The following is a 13484-nucleotide window of genomic DNA, read 5'->3' as shown; positions in this document are numbered from 1 at the left end:
GGAAGGGGAATGTTTTGAGGAGTTATAAAACTCCTATGTTTTTAGTACATTTTATCACATTAGACACTTAAGAACTGTGCATTTCACTATTGTGAACATTTTTAAAATGTACTTTTTAAATAGTCTGAGAAAGAGAGAAATAAAGAGCAGAATGGAACGATGAGCATAGAAGTGAAGATGAGACCATCAAGCCAAGCATTACTGACTGGGTTTGACTGAAGCATCTAACATTAGGGTTATGATATTTGAAAATTTATCTCAGTCATCCTCTTTCATCTGCTTATATTATAGACTGACATGAAATTCTCCATGTATGTGATAAAGTGTTCTAGTTGGTTTCTTATTAAACTGGTTACTAAGTCATGTTAAATTTGGCCTACACAGAGTGGCAGTTATAGCTAGGTGATAGGGACTTGCCTACCATGTGTGAGGCCCTTGTTTAATCACCAGCACCACAAAAAAGGCCTATGGACAGACTGTTACCATCTCTATACAAGGATAATTTAAATATTTTCATTATGTGTAGCTAACTATAAGGGTAAATTGAAATGTTACAGTAAGAAAAGAGATATCTGAGTTCTATCTTATTGTTCATCTAACTACTTATTCATATTCTCTTATAATCCTATGTAATATTTAGAGTTAAATGAGTTTATTTTCAGTTAACTGAAATTAAAAAAATAATAATAGAATGTGAAAATTTTGAACTCTAATGGGTCCTAAGCTAAGAGGGTGACACTATAAGCAGTGGCATCACTATCTATTTTATGCCTATGTTGTTGAGGTACCAAGAATTGTTTTTCCTGCGATACAAGCAGAGAATCAAGGAATGACTTAGATGTTTTCCTGGTCGTTACATTGTAGTGACGCGCTACTGAAAAAAATGTCCGGAAAAGAGAGTTATTTTATAAAATAACAATAGTATGTGTCTAGACAGGGAAAGTGATATAAAAATTTTAACAATTTGAAATTAGTACTTCTACATATAGGACAATACCTAATGTATAGTACTTAGTTTTATTGATTTGAATACTTTTAATATAGAATTATTTCTTTCAAAAACCTGTAAGATATTTCTTGTCATTACACAGAAACATTATTACCAAAATATTTTATCTCTATATATTAAACGGGAGATTTGTCAAATTTTGCTTTTTGCAATATGATTTTGGTTCTGACCATTTCAAATGTTTGCCATTTTTCCTAAGACAAAAGTACTACTAATATCAAAAATGGCTATAATTTAGAGTAGATTGAATATTAAAATAATGTTCATTTTTAAATTTTATTCCTGGCTGTTTGCCCAGTTCCACTGGAGACTTAATAATTTTGTTTCCTGATGATGCCTAGAGGTGAAAAGAGACAGCGTCTGGTGATGCAAAACAATTTGAATGAGGTAATCAAACAGAGCTGGAAAATGATCTTCTATCCCTGGTGACATTCTGCTGGGGACTCAGAAGGAGTTATTCCTCCCCCAAAAAAAGATATTATAATTAAATTATCATTTACTACTACTTCCTAATTTTTATTCACTTTAAAGTAACAATGACATTGGGAATTCTCATGGTATTTCACTAGTTGAAGAAAGGGGGAATATCTGAAGATAACATTGTGGAAAAGGTTAAATTGATGTTTGCTCATTTTGGACTTAGGTGAACTTTATTGTTTTGTTTCAGAAATATGAGATGACATCTGACACCTGGATCTCTAAACAGGTATAGTATGGGTGATCTCTGTCCCATTTTGGCCATTGTCACCATTCTATTCAACCACTTTTTATACAAAGACATAAAAAGTTATTTCTGCAATAGAGTTTTAAGGTATTGGTAGGTTTGACAAAAAGTGGTTCTTTTGCATTAAAATATTAAGTCTGGCATGGTCGTTCATATGTATAATCCCAGCATTCTGGAGGCAGCAAACTCTCAAATTCCAGATCAAGTTCATGGCCACTTTGTGCTACATAGCAAGACCCTGTCTCAAAATCAACAAACATAAATAAATTTGCTACTTGATCGATTAATTAATTAATTTCTGATTTGGGCTTTTTATGAGATCACTTATGAAAAGGTTGCTTTTGGTTTTAGATGGGATATAAATTTCAGAATAACTACAAAGATTCATTAGTAGGATCACTCAAATGAGCAAACATTTGTGAAGATGAAATTGCAACCCATACAAATTAGAAACTATTTTCATTCTTCAAATTAACAAGAATATCAACAAAGGCTCCACATAAATTGGTCATGTACAGATTGCTCAGATAAACACTTTGTTTTGTTAGATGTTTCCTTTTTTGTGGTGCTGTTTTATATCATAAATTAACCTGGAATCGAGATGAAATACAGTAGAGGAAAAAAATGTTTTTCCACCACATAGTCTCATTCTGGATAATTCAGAAGAAAATGCAAAAAGGTTATCCAGATATGGCTGAATAATTTTCACTATAAACTCCATCACTGTCCCTTGCAAATGGAAGCACTATGTTGCATTGATTTTGATTTATTTTGTTCTTTACAACCCTCTTTTATTTTACATTCTTTTCCTAGGTGTCATGTACATCTATGATTTTAATTACCACCATATATTAAAACTTCCAAATTTATAGCCCCAGGCACTTCTATGACTTCTGAAATATCTAATTTCATGCATTGTATCTTTTCCTAAATCTATAAAAATAACTCATAATCCCTAGGTCCAAACTGAAGACATTTCTTTTCAAAGCAGTCCTATTTCTTTTCATTACAGAACTCAGCCAATAACACAATTGTCCATTTAGCTATCAAAATGATTAACCAGTTCATCCTGAAATCTTTTTTGCCTTATCTGTGTATCTAATTCACCATCAAGTTTTTTTAAGTTTACTTTCCAAGATCAGTCAAATCAATTGAACTTTCTCCAATTTCCAGGTTCAAATTAGAGATACCATATCCTGTCCTTCCTTAACTCAACCCCTCAAGCACCTTCAAGCTGTTCACACTGACAGTGGCTGAGGGATGTTTTTGAGATATACCTTTGATTGTTACTACCAGCATCATCCTCATATTTCTTAGGCAAATACAAACAACTTTTTGTCTCTTCCTTCTGTTCTTCAGATCATAGCCAACATCTTTGTGTTGTCCATAACATATTATATTGAAATTTGTTCCAGCTCTGTGTCATACTATCCTTATAATTATTTTCTCCATTCTAGCCATATTGCCTTCATATGTAAACAGCATGCACCCTTTCTTGTGAATGGAATTCTGTCAACTATTGTCTAAGCTCAAGTCTATTCAGTTTCCAACCCCAGGCTAAATCATCTACTTAAGAAGTTATCTTCTCTTATTCCCTAACCATATCACATCCCCTAATTAAAATTATAATTAAAGTCAAAGGTAACTGTAATATTATAAAAAATAGGTCATGCTAAGGGGAGGTCACATGAAAAAGAGGGAAGCTAAAAGAAGTTAAGAAGGTGAATGTGGTTGATGTACTCTTTATACAAGAATCAATATACAATTTTAAACCTGTTGAAACTACCATAAGAAGGAGATTAAGGGTGAAAGAAGAAAAATAGAGGAGATGAACCAATTCATGTTATAATACATATATACATGGAAATGTCACAAGGAATCTCCCTGTATAGCTATCTTAAACAAACAAAAATGTCAAATTGTTTTTCAGAGAGCAGGAGGGTGGAACAGGTCCTGTTTAGGGGAATTGGTACCAGTAGGAGGAGAAGGAGGTGGTGAAAGGTGTAGGAGGGTGCAATTGCTGTGTACACATGTAAGTAAATGGAAAGTGTTACCTGTTGAAACTATTCCAGGAATGCAGGGAGGAGAGATAAAGGAGAGTGGTGGAGCAGGTGAATTCAAGTATGATATATTTTGTAAATGCCACAATGTACCGCAGCATAACAGTAAAAATAAATGAAGTATAAGGGGAAAATTATGTCAAAGTCAAGAGTAGTACTTGCCTAATTTATGTAACACTTAAACAATTATTCCTATGATATCTGTGCTAAAATACAAGTACAGGAAGGATGCTAATTTTTTTTCACTTCATTGTACTCCAAATGCCCACCATAGAATGCAGCCTACAAGAAAAGCTTCATTTTTCTATCAGTTTTATGGCCAGTGATATTCATAAGAGCTTAGCAGGCATCAATATATCTAAATTTAAACCCAAGTTTATGAATGTTTAATAGAAACTTTTTCAAAGCAAAGATCCAGTTTTCACTTATTCAGTAAGAAAATGATGATGATAAAAACCATTGATTTTTTTCCATCAGTTCTCAGAAAAGTTTATTAAATGATTACAATTACATGAAATTAAAGGTAGGAGCATGATAGCAACAATGAGAAGTGGAAAATTTTTAAGAAAATAGAAATTATCATTTTCTGTATAATAGGAAGAGCAAAGACAAGTGGTCTTACAATTAGAATGAGCAGTATATGTTTGGTTCAGTATCCTTCAGGGATACTGAAGTCAGCGAAGAATCACTGACTTCATTAAGATCATAAAAGCAATAAGAATGACTCTACCTGTATGGAGCTGAATGTCTCTCACCATATACAGTCTAGTGGTAAAAGTTTGTAAGACCAGAAGATACATTTGAAATTATAGCCCCATCTTTTTTTCTTAATCACTTCTAAGGCACCAGAACTGAAAGATGGTGTCAATGTAAGGGAAAAAAATCTCAGATATCTCCAAACCATACAATAGCTACTTTTATTTTAAGTGAAGCCCAAGGGGAAAATACTAATGGAGAAGGAGCCAATGTATGGAGGAAATGTGTTTTGGTAAAGTGATATATATATATCTATCTATATATATAGATAGATATATATATCTCCATAGCATATGCATGCATACATTCATCTATTCCACAATTATGAATAGGACACCTAGTGTCTTCTAGGCAATAGAGTTAAACAGATGAAATTGGAAATTAGTTTAATTATTAATTACCTAGAAAAGTAAGCCAATGTATCAGTAGATCAATACAATTGAGTGCATCAAAAGACATAGTACAGGCAAATACAGAGTACATTTTAGGCTGAGGAGAACTTAGCTAAGAGAGATTCCATAACTAAGGAAAATTGAAAATGGTTTACGTCTCAAAAGATTAAGTTAAAATGACTAATAATTAGCTTAAAATAAAACAGGTTTTTCCATATAGAAGATGCTCCATGTGCAAAGGTAAATATAAAAATATCCTAGGGGAGTAGGAGATAGAAAAAATAGTTATTGCCACCATCATAGTTGAAAAATGGCATTCGCTCAGCCAAGCATTTTTTTTGTGTCTCTATGTGCCCATTTATGCAATTTCCCAACTTTGAATTATATATTACTTCAGAGTCTTTAATTTATTATATATATAATCTTATATTTTTCATTAATGCCCATGAAGTAGATGCAGAAAATATTATCTTTATATTGTCATTAAGAGATGTTGTATTAATGAAGCTAAAATTAGACTCCAATTAAAATAGTTTTAATCAACTTATTCATATTCAGTACATAATTATTGAACACAATTTCCAGAACAGTCACTGTTCCAGATGCTAGAGCAATATCAGTAAAGAATAACAAGGTTCCTGCCTCACCCTACTCACATTTTAGAGGAATACTACACATATATGAGCATTCATGCATTCTTGCATTCACACATAAACAAACACATACAAACACATAAAACAAATCCAAATGCATATGTATATACATACACACCCATATGCATATACAAAAACAGTATATATATATATATATATATATATATATATATATATACACGCATATAGTGTGTATATTTATACATATAAATATATATAGTGGTGTTGAGTGCTGAAAAAAATAGAAAGTGAGTAAAAGAGGATGAAGATTGTCAGGTACTGGATGACCTGGCTTTTCTGGTTACATTTTACATTGGGCAATCAGGAAATCACTCATTGGTAAGGTGACACTTGAGCAGAGACATGAAGGATATAAGAGCATGAGATCCACAAAGGTAATAAAATGTGGAAAGCAGGAACATGCAGGGATCCGGGAGGGAACAGGAGAAGAATAAAAGACTAGAAAGAGAGAAGCAGTCCAGTTCAGCTAACAGGGCTGGAAGGCCATTTTAAAGATTTACAGAGGAAGCTATATCAAAGCATATATATAACCACTCTCATTTATCTGGAAGGAAAGAATTTAATGTTGTATCAGATTAATCTGTTTTCTTAACATTTTCCTTAAAATAGGAAAAAACAATATATATATATATATATAATATATATGTTTTCTATCATTTAATTTTCAAAAACAATTGTATTTATTTAATATGCCACTACAGTTTAATTAGAAATTATCAGTTGGGATTCACAGTTGTGAAGGGGCATTTTTTTGTGTGTTTTTATGGATGGATGAGCATTGAGAATAGGGAAATTGAATTAAACAGGTCTTCAATAACTCCTAATTTTGTGGCCCAAATTGTATTTTTAGTAAATTTTGTGTACACTATCACAAATGAATCAAGTAAGTAAAGTTACTGAGTAAAAGAGTTAAGAAAAATGTGCTAACTGTAAGTTATGGAATTTTATAATTTTCGTGTGTAATAATTAAAAAATTTTGGATAGTTGGTGCAGATATTCACATTTTCCTTTTCTTTGAAGAATATATTGCAATATCTCATGTAAAGAGAAGAAAGTTTTTGTGTGAATTAATTTAAAACATGTCTTTAGTCTAATTTTCAAATCCCTATCTACTATGTACAAAGCTTCTCCATTCTTCCCACCATGCACATACATGCACACAATTTTTAACATTAAGTTCCTTTAAAATATCAAATATAATATTTTTAAAACAATTTAACCATTTGCCAAACTAATTCTAAATCAATTTTTTTTTGCCTTAGTAGTAGAAGACAGCAAAAATTGCACATGCCATTTTGAGATTCTTACATGCACTTTGCATTTTAGAATGAGGAGCCCGTGTTTTCTAGAGATGGCACAAAGTTCTTTATGACCGTTCCTGTGAAGCAAGGGGGCCGTGGGGAATTCCATCACATAGCTATGTTCCTTGTCCAGGTAAGTGCTGGCTTCTTTCTGTGGTTTGGTTTCATTTCTGTGATGTCTCTGAAAGCCAATTCTTTTTTTGTTAGCATATAGCATACATAATAGTAAAAAAATGGGTCTCATTTGACAATTTCATATATGTATGTAATGTACTTTGATCATATTCATTCCTTTTTAGGCTCTCTTTTCTACCCGCCCCTCTCCTGCTGATCTCCTTTCTCTTCCCAAATAGTCCCTTTTCTACTTTCATGGCTTTTTTTCCTTTTAATATATATTTTACATATGAGAGAAAACAGGTGATACCTGTCTTTTTGCATCTGGCTTGCTTTGCTTAACTTGATAATTTCCAGTTCAATCCATTTTCCTATAAATAACCTAAATTCATTCTTCTTTATGATTGAATAAAACTCCATTTTGTGTGTGTGTGTATATATATATATGTATATATGTATGTGTATATATATGTATAAGTATGTATATATATGTATATGTATATGTATGTATATATATCACACTTTCTTCATTAATTCATCTGTTGGTCAGCACCTAGGCTGATTCCAGAACTTGACTTTTGTGAATAGTGCTAAAAGCCAATTCCTGTGGTGCTCTGAGCCAACAGTCAACATTGTGAGGCTCAGTCATATCTAGCTTACACATATTTAAGGAAGATGCTCCATCCACCATCCTAAGCCATAAACTGAAGTTGTACCTTCCCACAGAATAGCCTTAACACTCAATAAAATTGAGTGAGCCATACATATGTGCTCTGAACCTTGGGAAATAAAATTTAATAATGAAAAAGTACCTGACTTTCAAGGACCAAGGACAGCCCAGAGAATAGTTTTCATTCACCAAATACTCATTAATTTTTTTGTACAAGCAATATTTTCAAGATACTGTGGAAGTTTTGATGGCTGGGGATGTCGCTCAGTGGCAGAACACTTGCCTAGCATGTGCAAGGCACTGGGTTTGATACCCAATACTGAAAAAAACACTTGTGAATACTCAAAGCAAAGGTAAGGGTCCATAAATTGAATGACCTAATAAATTAAATGTATAACCACAGAAGAAAACATAATGAAGATTTTTAAAAATGAGTGTTTTTAAAGTGAATGCCTTATGTGTTATCAATGATATAAGAGGCCATTATGTTTTCTTCACATTCTGATAAAAGAAAAGGAAAATATTTTTTCTCTAAACTTCAAAGGAATTGTAAAAACTTCAAAAGGATTATTTGTTAAAAAATTCAGTAGATTTATAATTGGTTTAGATATAAGATTAATAAATCAATATGAATCTAATTTGCAATAGCAAACACTCATGAGGAAGCAAAGTATCCTCCAAAATCAAATGAAAAAACCCTACATTCACACATAAAGGTTTTTTAATGATAAACAATTATACTTAATTAAAATCTTTTTATGAGTTTCACAAATAAGTTAGCCATGAATAATTTAATATTTACAAAATATAGAATAAATATATATATGGCAATATAAATCCTCACCAACTTGGCTACTTTTAAGTTCTTAAAACCTTTAACAGTGGGCCAGCTCCTGCAATAGTTACTGTTGTCTATGTATAAATTTATATTCAGCAGCTTAATGTTTAAAACTCTGAAAACTTTGTGTCAATAGTTAAATTTTAAAACTTGTCCAAGATCTACATTATTAAAGTAATTTTCAAGAATTTAACTAATTTTAATTAAAACTGAAATAAATAACTTGCAAAGCAGAGATGTGAATTGATTTCCATAGTATATTATTAAGATGGAAAGCAGCCTAATTACTTATACACTAATGTATTCTTTGATCTCATTTATGCTCTAAATAAATGTATCATTCACATATTAATAAAGTTTTCAGTCTTTCTGTATCAAACTATCAATTTATTATATCAGACAAATAGAATCTTAAGGTAACATTTTTTTAACTATTCATTTATTCACATGTGGATACATTGTTTGGGTCATTTATCCCCCCTGCCCCCCTCCTCCCTCACTTCCAGGCAGATCCTGTTCTGCCCTTATCACTAATTTTGTTGAAGAAAAGACATAAGCATAATAAGGAAGACAAAGCATTTTTTCTAGTTGAGTTAAGGATAGCTATACAGAAAAATTCCTAGCCTTGCTTTTGTGTACAAATGTATTACAACCCAAGTTGATTCATCTCTAACTGATCTTTACAATGGTTACTGATCCCCTTCTAATGTTTCTGTATTAGTTCCTCTGGAGTGGGGACATCAAACGCTTTCATGTTTTGGGTTTTCTACCTATTCCTTTATCTCCCGTATATGCTCTCCCCTTGTCATGTGATCCAAATCCAACAACATTGCTGCATTTGCTCTAGATCTAAAGTCCACATATGAGGGAGAACATATGATTTTTTGTTTTCTGAGCCTGGCTGACCTCGCTCAGAATGATGTTCTCCTATTCCATCCATTTACCTGCAAATGATAAGATTTCATTCTTCTTCATGGCTGAGTAAAATTCCATTGTGTACAAGCATCACATTTTCTTGATCCATTTATCAATAGTGGGGCATCTTGGTTGTTTCCATAACTTGGCTACTGTGAATAGCGCTGCAATAAACATGGATGTGCAGGTGCCTTTGGAGTAACCTGTGTCGCATTCCTTTGCAAATAGCCCCAGGAGTGGGATTGCTGGATCATATTGCGGATCTATGTTTAGATTTAAGAAGCCTCCAAATTTTTTTCCAGAGTCATTGCACCAGCTTGAATTCCCACCAGGAGTGTATGAAAGTTCCTTTTTCCCCACATCCTCACAACACATGTTGTGGGTGGTGTTTTTGATGATGGCTATTCTAATAGGGGTGAGGTGGAATCTTAGTGTGGTTTTGATTTGCATTTTTAAGGTAACATTTTCTTTTTTATGTAAACTAGTAGAATCCATAGGAAATTGTTTTATAAATTTTTGCTGACTAAAAGTAAACTTTGTGATGATAAATACTAGGAAAATATTTTCATCTTTTTTTTTTTTTGGTGGTACTGGAGTTTGAATTCGAGGACTCAATGCTTGCTAGGCAGGCACTCTTACCACTTGAGCTACTCCTCCAGCCCAAATTTTATGCGTCTTAAATCTCATAAATAATTGTGGCATTTTATTAAATTGTTTAATTCCAGCATTTGATATTTCACAAAAATTACATAATTCTCAGTACTTCTATCTATTGAAGGATGGGAGAAGATGTACAATGTGTCTTTATATGTACATTTTCAAAAGAAAACAATCTTTTCAACATATTGGGAGGAGAAATTGTATCTGTTATAATTTTGGGTAGAATGATGATGTGGGCATGCTGAGATATTTACATATCCAACCACGAGTTTCCTTTTGTGCCATGGAAATAAATACCTTCTGTCCCCAGTCACACTAGCCTGACATGTAGTCTAGCCCATTATTTTTGAAGTATTCAAAACAACTTCATAAAGAGATGTGTTTGCTTTGTTTCTCTTTTATATGGGGATTTTAACAAAGCTTTCATTGAAGTAGAGAACATTTTTCTCCCTTCTGGTTGCTGTTCATAGTATTTATGGCTTGCTTCACTGAAAATGGAACACAATTGGATGGTTATTTGTAACTATTTTGGCAACTGATAAAAATTAATCTACTTTGTTAATAACTCAGAGGTCTTGGCTTAAGTAGATACAGTTCTGTTCCTGCTTTCACAGTGAAGTAGTATTCCACTCTGTCCCAAAACCAGAAAGTGAGAAATGATAGACCTGGGGGCACAGGTAACCCTGAGTCAGAGACCACCCCTGCAGAACTGGATGCTCAGCTCTGTTTGAGAGCTTCCGCGCAGAGCACACTTACTTGTTTGAAGTAGTCACTAAATGAAATTAGTAAATCTCTGCAAACATTTTGCTCTCTTACCCAATCAGTGAATAGATAAAAGCCATTACAGGCCAGCTACCAAATTGCTCTCAGGCTATTTTCATTACGGAGAGTGAGGCCTGTCATCACAAATACTTCGGTGTTTTTTTTTTTTTTTTTCCTTTCCTCTCGTTTACAGAAGCTATCCCTTGTGAAAATATTTCCAGAAAAATCAAAGAGGAAGAATTCATGTATTTCCTCAAGTCTTCTCCTTTTAGAAACAATTGTAGTTTTATATAACTTGCAGCAATACAGCCTTATATTCTGATGTTTTCCATTTAAATTTTAAATGCACAAATTACCCATAATGTTAAATAATTTTGAAAAAAATTCTTTAGAAGACTAGCGTTTAGTCTATATAGAATGCATCTACAGTCATTATTGTTCAATGTTTTATTCATTGACAATTTCTTCAAATTATAGATGTCACTGTACAAAAGTTTCTTTATATTGTGAATAATTTCTTTAATATTTATTATCAGAACAGAAATTCCTGAACCAAAAGTATTTCTATGTTCTTATATATGTTTTTTCAAATTGCTTTCATTATAAATATGTGAAAGCAAAATGTGTAAACGTTTTCTCCACTTTCATATATTCCATTAAAATATTTAAAATTCCACTACCTTTTTGAAAATTGTTAAAGCTGAAATAATTATATTTCTGAAGAATTGATCCTATGTGCTTTGCAATATTAGGCATTGAATGCAGGTTTTGTCCATCCTAGGCAAGTGCTCTACCACTTGGGCCAGCCACATCACCATTTCTTTTTGTTTTAGTTATTTTTCAGAAACAGTCTTGAACTTTTCACCTAGGCTGTCCTGGATCACAACCCTCCCGCATTTGCCTCCCACATAGCTTGATTATAAGTGTGCGCCACCATACTTAAGTGAGCCTATTCTCTTATATATGAAATTGTTCCAAGAAATTATCTGTTCTATGTATGTTAACATCAGTTTATGCACTTCCTAACACTCACACGGTGGTACTTACACTTTTGCTTACTTCAGACATCCTAACCCTTCCTTTCTCACAAAATAGTTGTCCAATAAACCTTTAACTTCTGGCTTCCCATCTCTGGAACAGTACAGTACCTCTTACAATTCAAACTACATTTAAGGAAAAGGTTTGTTTTATCAAAGACATGATCCCTTTCTCCCTCCAATATGAGGTAAGCAGAGTTTCCATTATGTTAAGTGTTTCAGATTCATGGACATAAGCAATCGTGCTGTCATCTTCCACAATTCTGTTAAATGAAAAATTATATGTTGTTGAATCCATTCACTTTCCTTATTCAGCATCATGGAGTTTTGCCCATGAGAGCTGATGATTTCACCTGGAACAGTTTTAAGTGCCATTATTCATTACAAATACTGTAGAGAATAGCATGCCCCCAATTCACAATTCTATCATCTAATCAACTCAATAAAAGTTTTTCATTAAATTTCATTACTGCATCTGATTAGGACATTGTCTGAAAACAATTAGCTCATTTTAGGTGATGAATACACAGAAAATTAAACCATGCTATTTTTAAGCACTACAATATTCCCCTCATTTAGAAGCCACCAAAGTTAAACAATTTAATATCAGATATTTGAATGTACATGGTATAGTGAGGCAAAAAGCACAGGTGCTGTTACATTTTTACTGAAAGTAACATGTTTCCAGTTTATAAATAGAGGTATAAATTTGATTCTTAACTTCTTTGAGTAAGACAAAATCACACCAATTCTGGAAGGGTGCCTGATGCCCAGCACCAAATAAAACCATTCCATTTTAGATTTTCATCTCCCTCTCTCTCTCTCTATCTCTCTCTTTTTTGTGGGACTGGGGCTTGAACTCAGGGTCTTCACCTCGAGCCACTCCACCAGCCCTATTTTTGTGAGGGGTTTTTCAAAAACGGTTTCATGAACTATTTGCCCTGGCTGGCTTTGAACCACAATCCTCCGGATCTCTGCCTCCTGAGTAGCTAGCTACCAGTTCCTGGCTATTCAGCTCTCTTAAGAATGAATGAAATCACTGGGTTGATGACTGTTTTTATTCTAAAATTAAGGTTAAAATATGAGTTCAATTGAAATTATATTTCCATATTGCTCCTGTCAAAACTCTACTATGGTTTATATGTATCCTCAGGATTTTGACTCTACAAAGTTAATATAGTAGAGGTCATGGATGTGTGGGAAGAAATAGTAATGTGCGGTTAAACATTTTTATCCTTTTCTGCCTTGTTAATTTCCTTTCCTATGATTTTGGTTCTGCTGAAAGTATTTTAAAATATCAACTTAAATAATGAGATTTCCTTGTGCAAACTAGTCAAGTCCTTTGATATTTACTCTGATGTACTTCTTGATAATCTGCTATATTATGGTTGGTATTGGGATTATTTACTTAGAGTCCAGATAAAAATTAACACACTCACTCCTAAGAAATATACTACTCTGGTAAGTAAGTTATAAATTAAGTCTAGACTATTATATGTGAAGTGGAGGTTCAGTTTTCTCCCCAGTTCTTATTTACTTTGATAGACATAAAACAAGCAAAATAGACCAATA

At 32.9% G+C, this 13484-nt stretch overlaps 1 protein-coding gene across 4 annotated transcripts in view; it reads left to right on the top strand.

Annotated features, from left to right (window-relative positions):
* The window catches only part of Dpp10 (dipeptidyl peptidase like 10), a 1373287-nt gene that overhangs the window by 1301697 nt on the left and 58106 nt on the right, over positions 1-13484 (top strand). For all 4 annotated transcript variants that reach the window (XM_074070578.1, XM_074070577.1, XM_074070579.1 and 1 more), the window contains exons 12-13: positions 1677-1715; positions 6942-7049. In XM_074070578.1, coding sequence (XP_073926679.1) covers positions 1677-1715; positions 6942-7049 — 147 coding nt within the window. The remainder of the gene's footprint in view (positions 1-1676; positions 1716-6941; positions 7050-13484) is intronic.

The sequence above is a fragment of the Castor canadensis genome, chromosome 4 (assembly GCF_047511655.1).
Source record: "Castor canadensis chromosome 4, mCasCan1.hap1v2, whole genome shotgun sequence".
NCBI classification, from domain to species: domain Eukaryota; kingdom Metazoa; phylum Chordata; class Mammalia; order Rodentia; family Castoridae; genus Castor; species Castor canadensis.
This window is presented reverse-complemented; position numbering and strand designations above follow the sequence as displayed.